At 39.6% G+C, this 14,148-nt stretch overlaps 1 protein-coding gene across 5 annotated transcripts; it reads right to left on the minus strand.

Moving 5' to 3' along the window:
- Positions 1-935: 935 nt before the first annotated feature.
- On the minus strand, positions 936-12,560 carry LOC146686998 (uncharacterized). 5 transcript variants are annotated; one of them, XR_014916261.1, is made up of 5 exons: positions 11,308-11,731; positions 3,103-10,879; positions 1,434-1,550; positions 1,214-1,317; positions 936-1,109 (listed from the first exon to the last, which is right to left on the minus strand). XR_014916261.1 is itself a non-coding variant. In XM_085437924.1 (4 exons), exon 4 carries the CDS (start codon positions 10,066-10,068, stop codon positions 2,821-2,823), a length of 7,248 nt encoding a protein of 2,415 aa, XP_085294050.1. In that variant the 5' UTR covers positions 10,069-10,879; positions 11,308-11,335; positions 12,054-12,193; positions 12,487-12,560; the 3' UTR covers positions 2,405-2,820. The 5 variants fall into 5 exon arrangements, 4 of the variants coding, with proteins under 4 accessions (XP_085294052.1, XP_085294050.1, XP_085294051.1 ...); XM_085437924.1 differs by lacking the exons at positions 936-1,109; positions 1,214-1,317; positions 1,434-1,550 and adding exons at positions 12,054-12,193; positions 12,487-12,560 and having other exon boundaries at positions 2,405-10,879; positions 11,308-11,335; XM_085437926.1 differs by lacking the exons at positions 936-1,109; positions 1,214-1,317 and having other exon boundaries at positions 1,324-1,550.
- Positions 12,561-14,148: the final 1,588 nt, after the last annotated feature.

The following is a 14,148-nucleotide window of genomic DNA, read 5'->3' on the forward strand; positions in this document are numbered from 1 at the left end:
ATAAAAAATAATGAGCAACATATGAAATACATGAAAATTCAACTTTTAAAACCACAATCCTGAACCTTTAAATTGTGTTGGTTTCTTAGAACATGGCTGAACAGCTGTTTCTATCGGTCTACTTAATCTTCTGATCTGTCTACACATCTTTTTATTACTCATTCTTTTTTATGTTTTAATGTAAACAGAATCCACACAGTGGTAAAAGAGAACTGTATAGAGATTTGTGAGTAAACTCAAATGAAAGCCTAAGGTGGTGACACAGTTTAACACATGCAAATAATCAAATAAACACATTAGTCCTTTTTGTGAACATGGATAAATAAGTATCAATAGTTTACAGCATTGTTCAGCCATGCCACTAAATGCTTTTTTACACATTGTTTTAACCTGGGCTCAGACACAAAGTCCCAAATTTAGTTAGTCCCTGACTTTGAGTTGTGGTTATGACTAATTATTATACACAAGGCTTTATCTATCTAAACTCTAAGGACACAAATATGAAAAACCTATACTTACCAGCTGATACCCCACACTACACACTAGGTGTGCCATGTGACCTGAAACTTTGGTACAAAATCATCATAATCATTCTGTTAACACTGTTTTTTAACACTGTTTGTGTTGCTGTTCAGCAGTTTAAAATGTTTTAGATTGGATTACATGGAATGAATTTGAATTTTCTTGGGGGTTTTTGTATGTGTTTCGTTCTCAGCAGATTTTTTCTTCCATACTGTTGAATTCCAGTTACCACATTTCTGGTCATATGACATCCCAAGTGCCCACTTAAAAAAATCCCCACAGTTAATTCAACATTAAAACAAAATAAAAAAATGTTAAATAAATAAAGGTTTGCTCTGTGATGAAATATTAAATAAGCATACATTGTACAGAGCACTAACAATGAAAACAATCCTTTAGCCTGTTTATCAGAGAGAGGCAGTCATTATGTCCATTTAAAACCTGTAATCACAGAGCACAATGTTTCTGTGAAACTATGAAGTCCCATATGATCCTCATCATGTCCAGTGACTTCAGAGTGGATCCTCCCTGTCATCCGGCCAGTGTTTGATGTGTGGCAAGCAGCACAGAAGCAGGATAGCTGAGGACTTTAAAAGAAGAGCAGAAAACGGGAACATATGTAGTTGTAAATGTAAATATCAGTGATACTTGTCTTGTCAAAGGGAATAAAATAATGAAAATGTTAACTTACACACTCATTTAGAGAGGATCTTGACACTGCACAGAGGAGGCACAGTCAGTCTGACAATGATGGTGATCTCCAGGGATGTTTTCCTGCAGCAACATTCCTGCCAACTGGCCATATGATCCAGAGTAGTTGGTTTGTAATGAACAGAAAGGTGTATATGTTAGGTAGTGTGCACTCAGAGCTGGTCCTAAGAAACAAACACATCCTGTAATAAACTGAATACCTGTAGTAGTGCTGCTGCAAATATGAAGCCCTTCTATCATGAGTGGTTTCAAAGAAGGTGTTTTGGAGGCTCGGTCACAGAAACTGTGCAGTCTGTTCAGTCCTGAGTGTCTCAGCTCTGAAGGGGATGGATCACAGACGGAAACACCTGAGTACAGACATTACAATACACTCTAACACTCCTAAGGTCAAGTGAAAACACAATTTAAACACTTTACAAAGAATGAATACATGTTTTCATGGAAATTATGTCATTAACCCTTTTTGTTGTGAGTAAATCTCACCGACTGCTTGTGGGACAAGCTAGAAGGAGGACTTATCACAGAATGTCTCCTGTGCTCCAGATGTGAAGTCTCACGCTCTGATCGTACGGCGATGAAGATGGTGATGATGAAGCCTCTCTGATCTGTGGCATTACAGTTTCTAGCTGCTATGTGCTTCACACTGTTGGATCTTACATGTGAAGCTTGGAGAAGACACAGGAGGACTGTGTCTCTCTTAAAAAAGAAAAAGAAAAAAGGAAACCTAACACCCCCCCCCCCCCTCAGCTCCCACCGTAACCCCCCCCCCCCCCCCCACTCAACTCCCCAACCTCACACCATCCAATGTCTATACAAATGTAGGGTATCAGCTGGTAACAGAAAGCAAGTGTTACATATGTACTACTTATGTAACACTGCTGAAACATTTCTGGCCAGAAATGTGCAGTTATCAACCCAGACCCACCCTGATGATTGCACTGGCCGAAACATGATAAAAGCTCATAAAAATTTATGTTTCATCGAAAGATTTGTCCAAAAATATAATCGTATACTTTTGAAAAAGTTTAAAGTTTATAACAAACCAAAATAATAACATTTTTGTAAATAGTATTTCAAAATAGAGGCACACATAAAGTGGCTTAACTGTCATTATTGCTGTAATTAGGTTTGTTTGTTTGTTTGTTTGTTTGTTTGTTTGTTTTTTTAAAAAGCAACCTTTAGTCATTATTGTTCTCTCAGAAACAATGAAGAAGCTGTTGAACATTTATGTGTTGTGTAGGCAATCCTCTGGTCCACCCTCCCTCCCTCCCAGCCACAGTGAGACTGGGGCAGCCTGGCAGGATGTTGAAGCCTGGCTGCAGAGAGGATATGCCTACACTGTTCGTTTCAAACTGCTATATTTGATTTTTCTGACATTTATAGGTTACTGTTAGTGAATTTTAGATTTTCTGTAATAAATAAAATTGTCATCTTTTACTGATATCATTACTTAATTCATGTAATTGTATTTTATGTAAACAATTCAACCATTATACTGCAATGCAGGGCGTCAACTTTTAAATATCGCTCTACTTTCTTAAGTCATTCAAAAATATAGAAATTACTTACTGTATTCAAAGATCTAGATCATGAATCATCACAGGACAATACACAGTATACTGGGTCATGGTAACTATGGTATGTCTTCATGACTCCAGAATGGAGACATCGATCTGACTGAGAAATGAAAATTAGGTCAAGCAGTGTGTTCTTCTCTGTGGTAGGGGCAGTGATGACCTGTGCGTATCCCCTAGACTCAAACAGCTCCAGGATTGGTTTGTTTGCACTGGATAAAACATTCTCATTAAAATCACCACAAACTATGATGGGATGACAGTCCATGATCTCCAATGAGTCTAATAGGCTTACCAGGTTTTTCAGGAATGGCCTCAGAGTGTAGTCTGGAGGTCTGTATACAACTGCAATCAGAGCACTGACTGGTGCTTCAACCTTTAAAGCCAGAAATTCAAGGTCAGTTACATTATGGATGTACTGTTTTTCATGCACTTGAATGTCACTTTTCACATAAACAGCAACTCCACCACCACTTCTGTTTGCCATCTGGGGAAAGTTTGTGTAGGACAGGTGTCTGTTGCGTTTGAACAAATTGTAATTTTCCAAGTGGAGACTCTCTGCGACAAAAGAGCCCCGCAGGTGTGTTTCTGTTAGGCACAAAACATCTGCTAGACACAATTCATGGTGACTTTTGATGTCATTAATGTGAGCTGGCAGTCCCTCTGTATTATGATGAACAATGGTGAAAACCTCTGACCTGCTCAGTGTTTGCCTCACGTGTAGAAGAGGCATCATGTCATCAAGGTTGGCTTGTCTCATGTTCTCAAGCGCTGCAGTGATTTCTGGGTTGGTGAATATTTTTTTCTCTTCCATATCAAGAAGATACAGTCCACTGAGAGACGTCACTCTACTGACAGCTACGTAGGCCATGCCGGGCTCAAAAATGCTCTTAAGAGAGACAACAGCTGATGTAGTTGTCATACCCTGTACCTTATGTATTGTACATGCAAAGGCCAGCTTCACTGGGAACTGTCTTCGTACCACTCCTTTCTGCTTCAGATTCTCCTCTGCTCTCTCAATGTACACCATGTCGTCTGCTGGTGTGCGGTTATTCTTTCCAGATGTCTCATTATCCATTTTAAGTCCAAGCTTGATGATGTGTTGGTCGTTTTCAGAGTGAACTACTCTAAGTAGTATTCCAAAAGCTCCATTAACCAAACCATTTTGTATGTCAATGTTTCTGGTGAGCATGACACGAGCTCCTTCTGCAACTTTCAGTGTGTCTGGTAACTCGTTTTTACCTCCTTTCAATGGTCTGTCTTGAAGTGCCATTCTGCCAGTTCTAGGATCTTTTCTATAATCATCTGCATGGATGTCAATGATATGAGTGTGGAGCAGAGCCAGTGTTGCAGAGTTGTGTGCATCCACTTCTTTATTAGTTGCAAAAATGTGCAACGCATCAGTTGGACAAAGGGCTGGTTCAGTTATGGCCTGTGACAACAAATTTCTATCTGCTTCGCAAAGCTCATCCAACTTTCCTTTCACACGAATTCTGTTCAGCATCTCTGCAAAGACAACATCATCTTTCTGACGCATAATCTCAGTCAGAGTGATCATCTGAAAATGCTCCCGCCACAGGTCGATCTCAGACGGGTCGTGCACACAGAGAGGTTTAGACTGTCGCACTGGGGGTAGCTGATAGAAGTCTCCGACAGCAATGACTGACATGCCTCCAAAGGGTCTCCGAGTCCCTTTGATCTGTTTGAGTCTTGCATCTACATATGCAAACAGATGTCTTGACACCATAGACACTTCGTCAATGACGATTATTTCAGCATTCAAAAGTTCTGATCTGACTTCATCCAGCTGATTGCCAAGTCCCTGAATGGGAGGTTTTAAGCTTCTAGGCAGCTTGAGAAGAGAATGCAGTGTTGTTCCAGAAATGTTAAAAGCTGCAGTCCCAGTGAAAGCAGTTAACAGGACGGTGGGTTTTGATATGTCAACGTCGTCTGCATATCTGGGCACTTTGCTCAGTATCTTAGATGCTTCTGAGTAGATGCATTTGATAAGATGTGATTTTCCTGTTCCAGCACCACCATTAATATAAAAGAAAAACTGCTCTGGATTTAGAGCACAGACTCTTTTAATGCACCAGTCTCTAACTGCATAAAATATGCAGGCTTGCTTCTTGTTCAGATTCTGAAACATCTGACGTAACAATGTGGGATCAATAGCAGGGGGTTCCCTGATGGCTCTGACTTCTGTTGAAGCATCAGCCTGACGGCTGTAGTCGGGCACATCTTCCTGTTCATTTTCATTGTCTCGCTCTCTTTCTTGTTCGACAAGTGGCAACCTTACGAGATCTGATTCAGGTGCCAGATTACACCATTCGTCAGTCACACCTCTGTTCTGCTCATATTCCTCAACAGCGCTCTCGATCTCCTCACTGTTTTTCTCATATTTTTCTCTGTTTCTTTTGACAATGTGTTGCACGTACTCAAGATGGTCAGTACCTGGTAGCTGTACACAGCCAGCACCATAGAAAGCCTGATAGGTTGGCAACGATGGTGTTTTCAGTTCGTGGTCTGAACGATGAGGAAGGTACAGTTTAAGCAGTCTTCCGTAATATTGCTCTGGATGTTTTTCTTGTGAGCAGCGGTGAAATCTGATGATAGCAGGCTTATTGTTTTTGCGCCTTTGCACAAACCCCATCTCATTGAGAAGGGGCAAAACATCTTTACCTTTTTTCTGTTGGCCATAGACAATCCTGCAAGTAGCAGCAAAGTCTGCCATGCACATCTCCTCATACTCTGGTGTTTCAGGTCTGGCTTTGTATTTGTCATTCAAAGATGTCATCCAAACATTGGAAGACTCAGGTGTTGTGTTGTCCAGAACTGACAGGGGACGACTCATTTTCACAGGATTATCATCAGTTGGAATGAATATTACAGCACGTGAGCATTGCTTCATGTGAAGACCACATGCACGAGCAACACACTCCTGTGCACTGATCTCTCGCTTCTTTGAATATGCCTGCATGACGGCTCTCATTTCATCGCACTCATTTACACTGTCTTTATGGGAGTTCTCAATGACAGTTTTCAGGTACTCAGATAGCCCGCCCTCTTTTTTTGATATATATTTCATTAAATAATTTGCAGCACCAAAAGCATCTAAAACAAAGCTTATGTCGATATTACTGTTCCAGGCTTCAAGCAGATGTGGATTATAGCCGTTTATCCAAGAGTCTTTTGGATCACGCTTTAGTATGATCGTACTCCTCATGTTCATTTTATTCAGGTATCTCTGATATTCTGCATGTGTCAACTTGCATCTTTCCAAGAGCTGCTCTAAACTCATGGAAGCAGTTTCAGGTTCATTCAGCAGCTGGTTCAGTGGTCTGAGCTTGTTCTTTGCCGTTTCTACTTCCAGTGCATCATCCTCACTGGGTCTTGTGATCATTGTCTCATTGCAGGGTGGTTTGGGAAAACCAAAACGGCACCCGGAGCTTAAACTCCTAAAGCACGTCTTTGTGTGGTTCTTACTGTGTTTTTGCACTTCTGTTACTTTTTTGTACAGTTCAGGTTGTTTATGTGGATCAGGCAGCTGAGCTGTGATGTATTTGTTTATAAAATCAAGAACAGTTTGCTCATCATCCTCCTCAAACACAGGAGCACCTTCTACCCACAGGAGGCAGTGTATGTGTGGGCTTCCTCTGTGCTGAAACTCAACTCTGTAAAAGTAGTCAATGACTTTGCCAAGTGGCTCTGCGGGAGATAAGAGTAAATCTCTGAATAATGCTTCAACTCTCTTGTCAAACATGCGCATTGTTGTGACAGGATTGCTTCTCAGGATGTCACACTTTGCTGACCAGTCGAGTCCTTCAAAATTGACTTGTTCACCTTGCTGCCTTGTTATTGCCTCGATCACTTCAGGCCAGCGCATTTCAGCAGCTGAAAATGTGCAAAAGAACGTGGGAGTTCCCAACTGTCTGATCATGGCAAAAAGATCTCTTGTTGTTTTCTCCCAATAGGCTGGGGTTCCTCTCAGAGGCTGCATGAATCTCACTGCATCTTTATTTCGCACCAGTTTCTCCACCTCGTGTTTATCTTGTAACATGCCTGAGGTTATTTTTCTACCATCTCTGGTCAGAGGCTTTGCCTTCCTTAACTGTACTGTCATGCTGGATGTAGCCAAGTGTATTTCAGTCACAAACTGTGCAAAGAACAAATAGTTTGTGTCTTTGGCAAAACGATCATCAATGCAGAAAAGTCTTGATTTGAAATACCCACTGGGGGATACTTTGATCAGCCTTCTTTCATCAAGTGTGTTTTGGCCTGTAGGAAACTGCACAGGGAAGGCCATGGCCTCCAGTTTAGGTGTTTTGAAAAAACTTATTGGATTGTTTCTCTCTGCAGGAGCAACAGAGTAGATTCCTTCACTGAAACATAATATCTCCTCAGCCACATCAGGGGGCTGCAAACAGGACTCGAGTGCAAAACCACCATTAGTCAGTCCATCTGCTTGCTCTGAATCATCTCTCATCTGTTCATGCGATTGTTCACCATCACAGGGTAACGTGTCAATGTCCTGTTCATTTTTATTTTGTGCTTCACTCAGTGCATTTTTCTCACAGCTGTCAATTTCCATTAAATCAGCCTCATCATAATCGTCCTCATTCATGTTTTCATCATCATCATCATCATCATCATCTTCATCAGGAAGTGTTGGATCACACAGCTCAGCATCATCTCTGATGCTCACATCCTTATACTGTGGGTGAATCTGCTTGAGTTTATGCAGTGCTTGCACAAGTTTAGACCAGCTTACAGTCTGAAACAGCTGATGACCTTTGTAAGACAAGCGTCTCTTCAATTTTACTCTCATGACCTGAGAATTAATTCTCAAACGAGGCAATGCTTCAACAGTTTCCTGTACCTCGGATGGGACACAGACCACATTTCCTCTAATTGCTCTTTGTCTGCCTTTGGGAAGAGGAATGATCTTGGCAAATGGTATGCACTTGGCTATGAGATGTCTCTCCAGTATGTTGAGATCAGACAGTTCAGGTGGAATATCAGCAAGCTCCAGTGTATTGGCAACAGCAAGTGCTGGCATGAATCCATTTTTAAGATGATCGTGGCAGGTGTGACAAATCCACTCTCTCTTTCTCTCATCGGGAACATTGCACTGCTCATTTCTGCAGTTTTCATCACAAACATGAACAAACCTTCCTGTCAAACATGTTGCAACCACATGTGGGTTTTTGACATAATTTGACCTTCTGCAGGGTCGTACTTGGTTTGGAAATGAAGCCTTGAAGCATACAGTACATGGGTATGATGGTCCAACTTTGATTTGTGATTTGAACACAGATATGGCCTCGTTAATCACACTGTTGTCACTCTCTTGGGTTTGTCTGTTCACCCATCTGTATTTCCTTTTTATTTTCATGGCACATCTCATGTTGTGCATAATCCTAAATGCAAGATTACTTTGATACCTGTCTCGCATTAGTTGTTTCATCAGTTGTCTCTGTCTCTCTCTGAATTCAAAGTTTTCTCGATACCTTTTAGTGATGTAGCTTTTTTTCTCCTCTCTGAAATCAGTATTCTCATAGTAACGTCTTTTTATATATTGTTTTTGTTTTTGTCTAACTTTAGCATTCTCACAGTAACGTCTTTTAACATACTGTTGTTGTTTCTGTCTGAATTCTGCATTCGCATGGTAACATCTTTTCATATACTGTTGTTTTTTCTGTCTGACTTCAGGATTGTTTTTATATGCCTCGCTTGTGCAAGATTTTTTCTTTTCTTTGTAATTTTTATTTGAAGCATACTTTTGTCGTTCTTTCCTTTTTTGGTTTTCTTTTCTCTGATTTCTGGGTTTCTCTGATGCCATTAATCTTCTTTTCATTTTTTGCCTTTGTTGTTTATTAACTTTTTTCAGTTTTTGTAAAACTATATCAGAAACATCACAGGCAGCAACATTTTTTATTGCAGCATTTGATTGACATGAAAAAGCATCACTTGATGGAAGGAAACTTAATTCACTGCATAGTTGTTCAGTGGGTATATTAGGAGGTTCATTCTGATCTTCATATGATGTGAACTGAGTCACGTGGACTTCTTTTTGTTTCACCAGTGGCGTACAAATGGACATTTGACAAAAGATATTTTCAGTCGGATCAGTGGTTGTGTTTCTCCTTGGAGTAGAGGAGTTTGCTTCATCAACAGTTGTATCAGAGTGAGTAGGTGCCACAGCAGTGGCAGCTGTTGGTCTGCAGACTGTGTCTGCGATAGTATCACTCAGGTGGACTGTGCTCATACTGTAGAACTGCACAGGCTTCAGTTCATAGTTACAAGAGGGTGATATCTCCATCATTTCATAAGAATCTTGTAGCCTCTTAATCATGTCACTGAGGAGTGTGAATTTCAGCATCACAGCTGTACCACGATTACGTGACTGTAGTAGTAGAGGAAGACCACTGGGTGTTCTGGAGTGTGGGTCAAAGAAACCATATTTGCCTGATGTGGATCTGAACACTGCGATACACAATCCACTCATAATCAATAAGGCATACTGCACATCTGACAACAGGCAGCTCAGTCCTGCTTCTAAGCTGAGAAAGGTATCTACTGCCTCCTCTGGAGGTTCTTCAAATGTCCCATACCGGGAAGGCTGTGTCATGTTGACATGATACATAGACCTGCGAGCATCAACTTTGTCTGGCAGCTCATCGGTAGCCAAATGAATATTTTTAGGAAATCTTTTCTTGACCTCTTTGTACATCACATCACCTTTATCCAAGACCAGATTAAGGTCAGCTGTAGTCATGTTTTCATTCTCATGAAGGAAAGCAAGAAATGTGAGTGAGTTACATGTGCACTGCTTGTTTCTAGAGTCTCCATATTTAGGATGAGCCTGGCTGCGAGATGCACAGACATGTATAACAGAGGGCTGGTTTTCAAGGTTCACTCTTTCTGCATGAGATGGTCCTGCCACATCACTGTGACAGCCTCTTTTCAAAAAATCAGCATAACCCACCTGTGGGTCACATGACACCTCATGTTGTTCATTAAATTCATGCTGCAGTCCACTCTTTACAGCATCAGCATAAGATACCTGTTGTACATGTGCAGGAACATGTTGACCTGCCTGTTTGACACTGTCAGAATTGGTCTTTGTAGACACACTGTCTTCTGCAGAGCTCTGAGGAAAATCAAACTCAGCTTGTTCACATGTTGGTACACTGTGAAACTCATGAAACTTTTTCCAGCGTTGTTTTGCAGCTTGTGACTTTTTCTGCTTCCTTGGCATTTTCACACACCTGCAAGTGTTTCTTAGTCTTTAGAAAAATTGTTCACAAGATAAGAGTGGCACACACCAGGAGATGTTGTCTTTGTTTTTATATTTCAGTTTTTATTTGTCTTAAACAGTTGTCTTTCGTTTGACAGTTTGTTCTTCAGTTGAGAGAATATTATGCACTCTCTTTATTGGCTTGGCACAACTTAGCAGCAAGCCAAGAGTGAAAAACAGGTAGAGAGAAAATTTAGAAGAGAGAACAGGCAGAGCAGGAGAGACACGGCTGGGAAATCACAATCAAACCGTGAATTAGTTTTCTTTGTTTGTTCAGTTTGTTCTCAGGTAGAGGCAATATATGCACTCTTTATTGCTTTAATGGCTTGGCGTTTTTCAGCAGCAAGCCAAGAGTGAAAAACAGGTAGAGAGAAAATTTAGCAGTGAGAACAGGCAGAGCAGGAGAGACACGGCTTTAAATCAAACCGCAGATTTTTCTTTGTTTGTTCAGTTTGTTCATAGGTTGAGGCAAAATATGCACTCTTTATTGCTTTGTTGGCTTGGCGTTTTTCAGCAGCAAGCCAAGAGTGAAAAACAGGTAGAGAGAAAATTTAGCAGAGAGAACAGACAGAGCAGGAGAGACACGGCTTTAAATCAAACCGCAAAAGGATTGTTGGTTTGGCAAAATTTCTCACAAACCACAGAGTGAAATACAGATGGAAAGAAGGCAGAGACAATAGGTGGAGCAGGACAGAGGATAGAGGGGTTGGGGGGTTGGGATGTGAGAGAGAAGACTGGAGATCTGGTCCTTGTTCTTCTTCTTCTACACGCTCTGAACAAAAAACAAGAAAAAAAAATAATTTTATTAAAATTATATCACATGGTAATTGTATGAACTAAATGTGACTACTGCAAAAGGACAAAACAAATATTCAAGCTAAACTGTTGTCGGCTGCCATGTGCAAAAAGTTGCATAATTGGGCACTTTTTAAAAGAATAAATATTTAATTAAATTCAGCAATAATATTTTTAAATACAAATATGATTGAGTGAATCATTAATTAATCACATGTAGTGTGACTACAAAAATGTACGAAAAAAATATTTTAGCCCAATTGTTAAGCTGCACTTATGTGTATTTATTATAAAATTGTGTTTAAAAGGTCTAGCACAAAGTTTGAACCCATCACTTTACAGCTTATATTAGTCATATTATTTTTTTATTTTGGTCTACTTCTCTTACGGTATGTGCACACCTACCAGGCAAAGCACAGTGTCAGTCAGGTTCCTGAAAGAAACGAGAAATAATACGTTAGTTGTCTGTACAGTGTTATCAGACTAACAGAAATACAAAGCCCACACGACATGATACACTGAACTTCTAGTCAGCAGGGTAATTATAGAGTAATATAGCACACCAACTGATACAGCAGTCATTTTACAATTCAAACTAGTTAACTGAAGTATTGCCACTTATGTAAGGCTACTGTTAGACTGTTACTAGCCTTAGCATTGCTGCTAGCGCTAGCATTCCGGCTAGCATTAGCACTTCAGTTAGTGTTAGCAATGCAGCTAGCGTTAGCATTGCAGCTAGCGTTAGCAATGCTGCTAGCGCTAGCAATGCTGCTAGCGCTAGCACTCTTACTGTTAAAACTGAGCCACAATGGCAATAATAAAGCTAATTTCTTACTTTTGTCTCACTGACCGGCAAGAAATATCACAGGAATATTATTTTTGTCAGTTAACAACTGCTAAGGCTAGTGTTAGCACTATAGCTAGCGTTAGCATTGTTGCTAGCATTAGCATTGAAGCTAGCGTTAGCACTGCTGCTAACAGCAAAACGTAATAAACGTATATAAATGATAGCGAAGGTTATTCTTTTTTCTTTCTTTCTTCTTTGAATTGTTTTTAACTCTGTTGGACTTGATATGTGAGTTTAAATGTCAAACATGTATTTTTTCCATCATAAAAATAAAACACTGCAGTACTGAGTGTACTGTACTTACCACAGCAGAGAGCAAAGCGGAATGACGACAGTTGGTCCAGTGATAGGTTAAAAACAGATGAGGCGTTCAGGTGGTGCTTGGAAATTTGACCATCAGTTTGAACAGCAATAATGAGCATATACATGTCTGTGTGTTGGTCTCTGTGTGTGTGACAGACATAGAGAGATAGAGGGAAAAAATACACTATACTAGTGTACAAATTGGTCCTTTTTGCCCAAGTATAAGCGAATGAGTGACATACAGAAAAACAGGGCAACTGGCATTAAATGAGCAAATAAAAAGTATTAAATCTTGAACTGTTTTGTGGGTTTTATTTTAAGACTACTTTGAGTGTATTCGTGGGGAGATAAACTATACAGACTATAAACAAAGACATTAAATGAGATTAGATTAGTTAAACGTTAGTTAAAAGGTGGGAAAATTAACTAAAGACCGATAGATGCTGAGAGCTTTAATTATCCAGTCAGAAAGGATGATTTTGAAGTCATCAACTGACTCCAACTGCCCAGATCTGAAAAGCCTTTGTGCCAATCACAATGCTCTACTTAGTTGGCATATACTAACTACTGAAAAACTATTAATCTGTGGCAAAACCCTGTCAAATCTGTCTTATTGTACTATTGAAAAAGTTAATCTTACTACAATCTAACATTTTTAGGTTTAACCTTGGCAGAGTGAGAGAGAGCTCGTTAAGCAGGCAGGTGTGAGCCTGGTTGCTATAGTGACTGCACCCAATGGCTCCATACACACGACACAGACATGCGCCTCACTTTTGCTGCTTAAAATGAACAGAAAAGTCAGGCCGAAACAAATTGTTCCCATATGAAAAGTACAAGTCGTATTGACGAAATTCTTTCACCGTGAGCGACAGCAGCTTCTAGTCTACTGAATTCTCAGTTTTCATGCCTGTGGAGTTTATTATATGGACGTGGTGACAGTGTAAAGACACCATGCTCTTCTGATTTTCAAACCAACCTTCTGAGCCATTTTAACATTAGAGTCTATGGAAGAGTTGGAGGGAGGAGGCTGTGCATTGGTGACATTTATGAAAGAACCATAACACCTAGTACAATAGTAAACACATTGGATGAAAGAGGACAGCGATGGCTACGTTTTGAGGGTAAAATCATACCTGTAGAGCAAACGCTGCGGACACAGCAGCAGTTTTAAAAAAGATTTTAAGATTAATTTTTTTGCTCCTCTCACTCTAGCAGTTGAGCTGTCTCACTCTAGCCCCAACATTCCGTCCCATACACACCCATTATAAATTTTGAAACGGGTGAAAAAACATCATGAAACTTAAACTGGAACTGAAGAAAAAGTATAATAGATATTGAAAAGATAAATACAAGTTGAATAGTTGAATGTCTTGTCTTCGTTTTAAAGTTTGAATGGTGGCTCTATGTCAATGTATGTGGAAGTAGTAAGAGTTTAAAAATGAGTAAGTTGAATGAGAATTTGAAGGGTCTCCCCATTGAAATACATGGGAAATTTTTGTTGAATAAAGTTGAATAAAATTAAAAATATAAATGTTAAAAATGAGAAAAATAGAAGCAGTCATGTCCAAAATAATAGGAATCTAACGATGTTTGAATGGTTTTTCTAAGTTGAACGGTTTTGAAGGAGTAGGCTTTCAAAAAACGTACGGAAGAATAAAATAGAACTAGAAAGTGCATTTTCTGAAGAAACTGCAGTGTGAATGCTTGAATCTGAATGTATGCACTGAAATGAATTAATTGCTGAATTTTGAGTTAAAAATATTGAATGAGATTTAAAAAAAACAAAAAAAACAAACAAATTTAACCTGAAAACAAAGGTGCTGAACTGCTAAAAGCTGAAGGTTACACAGAAGCAGAAGTTGGAAAAAAGCTGAAAATGTTTTAAATGTAAATTAGAAAACCCTAAGAAATGAGAAAAGAACATTTAGAGTCAGAAAACATCTGAATGAATATTAAAAGTTCATATTCTTTGAATCACTGAATGACTAAAATGTGATCCCTCCGCTTTGATCCACACAGTTTAAAAAATTTAAAAGTGTGAGCTTTGAAAGACACTGTGTTGGAAAGAGAACAACGATGGCGACAATTTGAGGGTA

The sequence above is a fragment of the Copadichromis virginalis genome, linkage group LG18 (assembly GCF_057382275.1).
Source record: "Copadichromis virginalis isolate Kocher_CV1m ecotype Utaka linkage group LG18, C_Virginalis_male_GT1.1, whole genome shotgun sequence".
In the NCBI taxonomy this organism is placed as follows: domain Eukaryota; kingdom Metazoa; phylum Chordata; class Actinopteri; order Cichliformes; family Cichlidae; genus Copadichromis; species Copadichromis virginalis.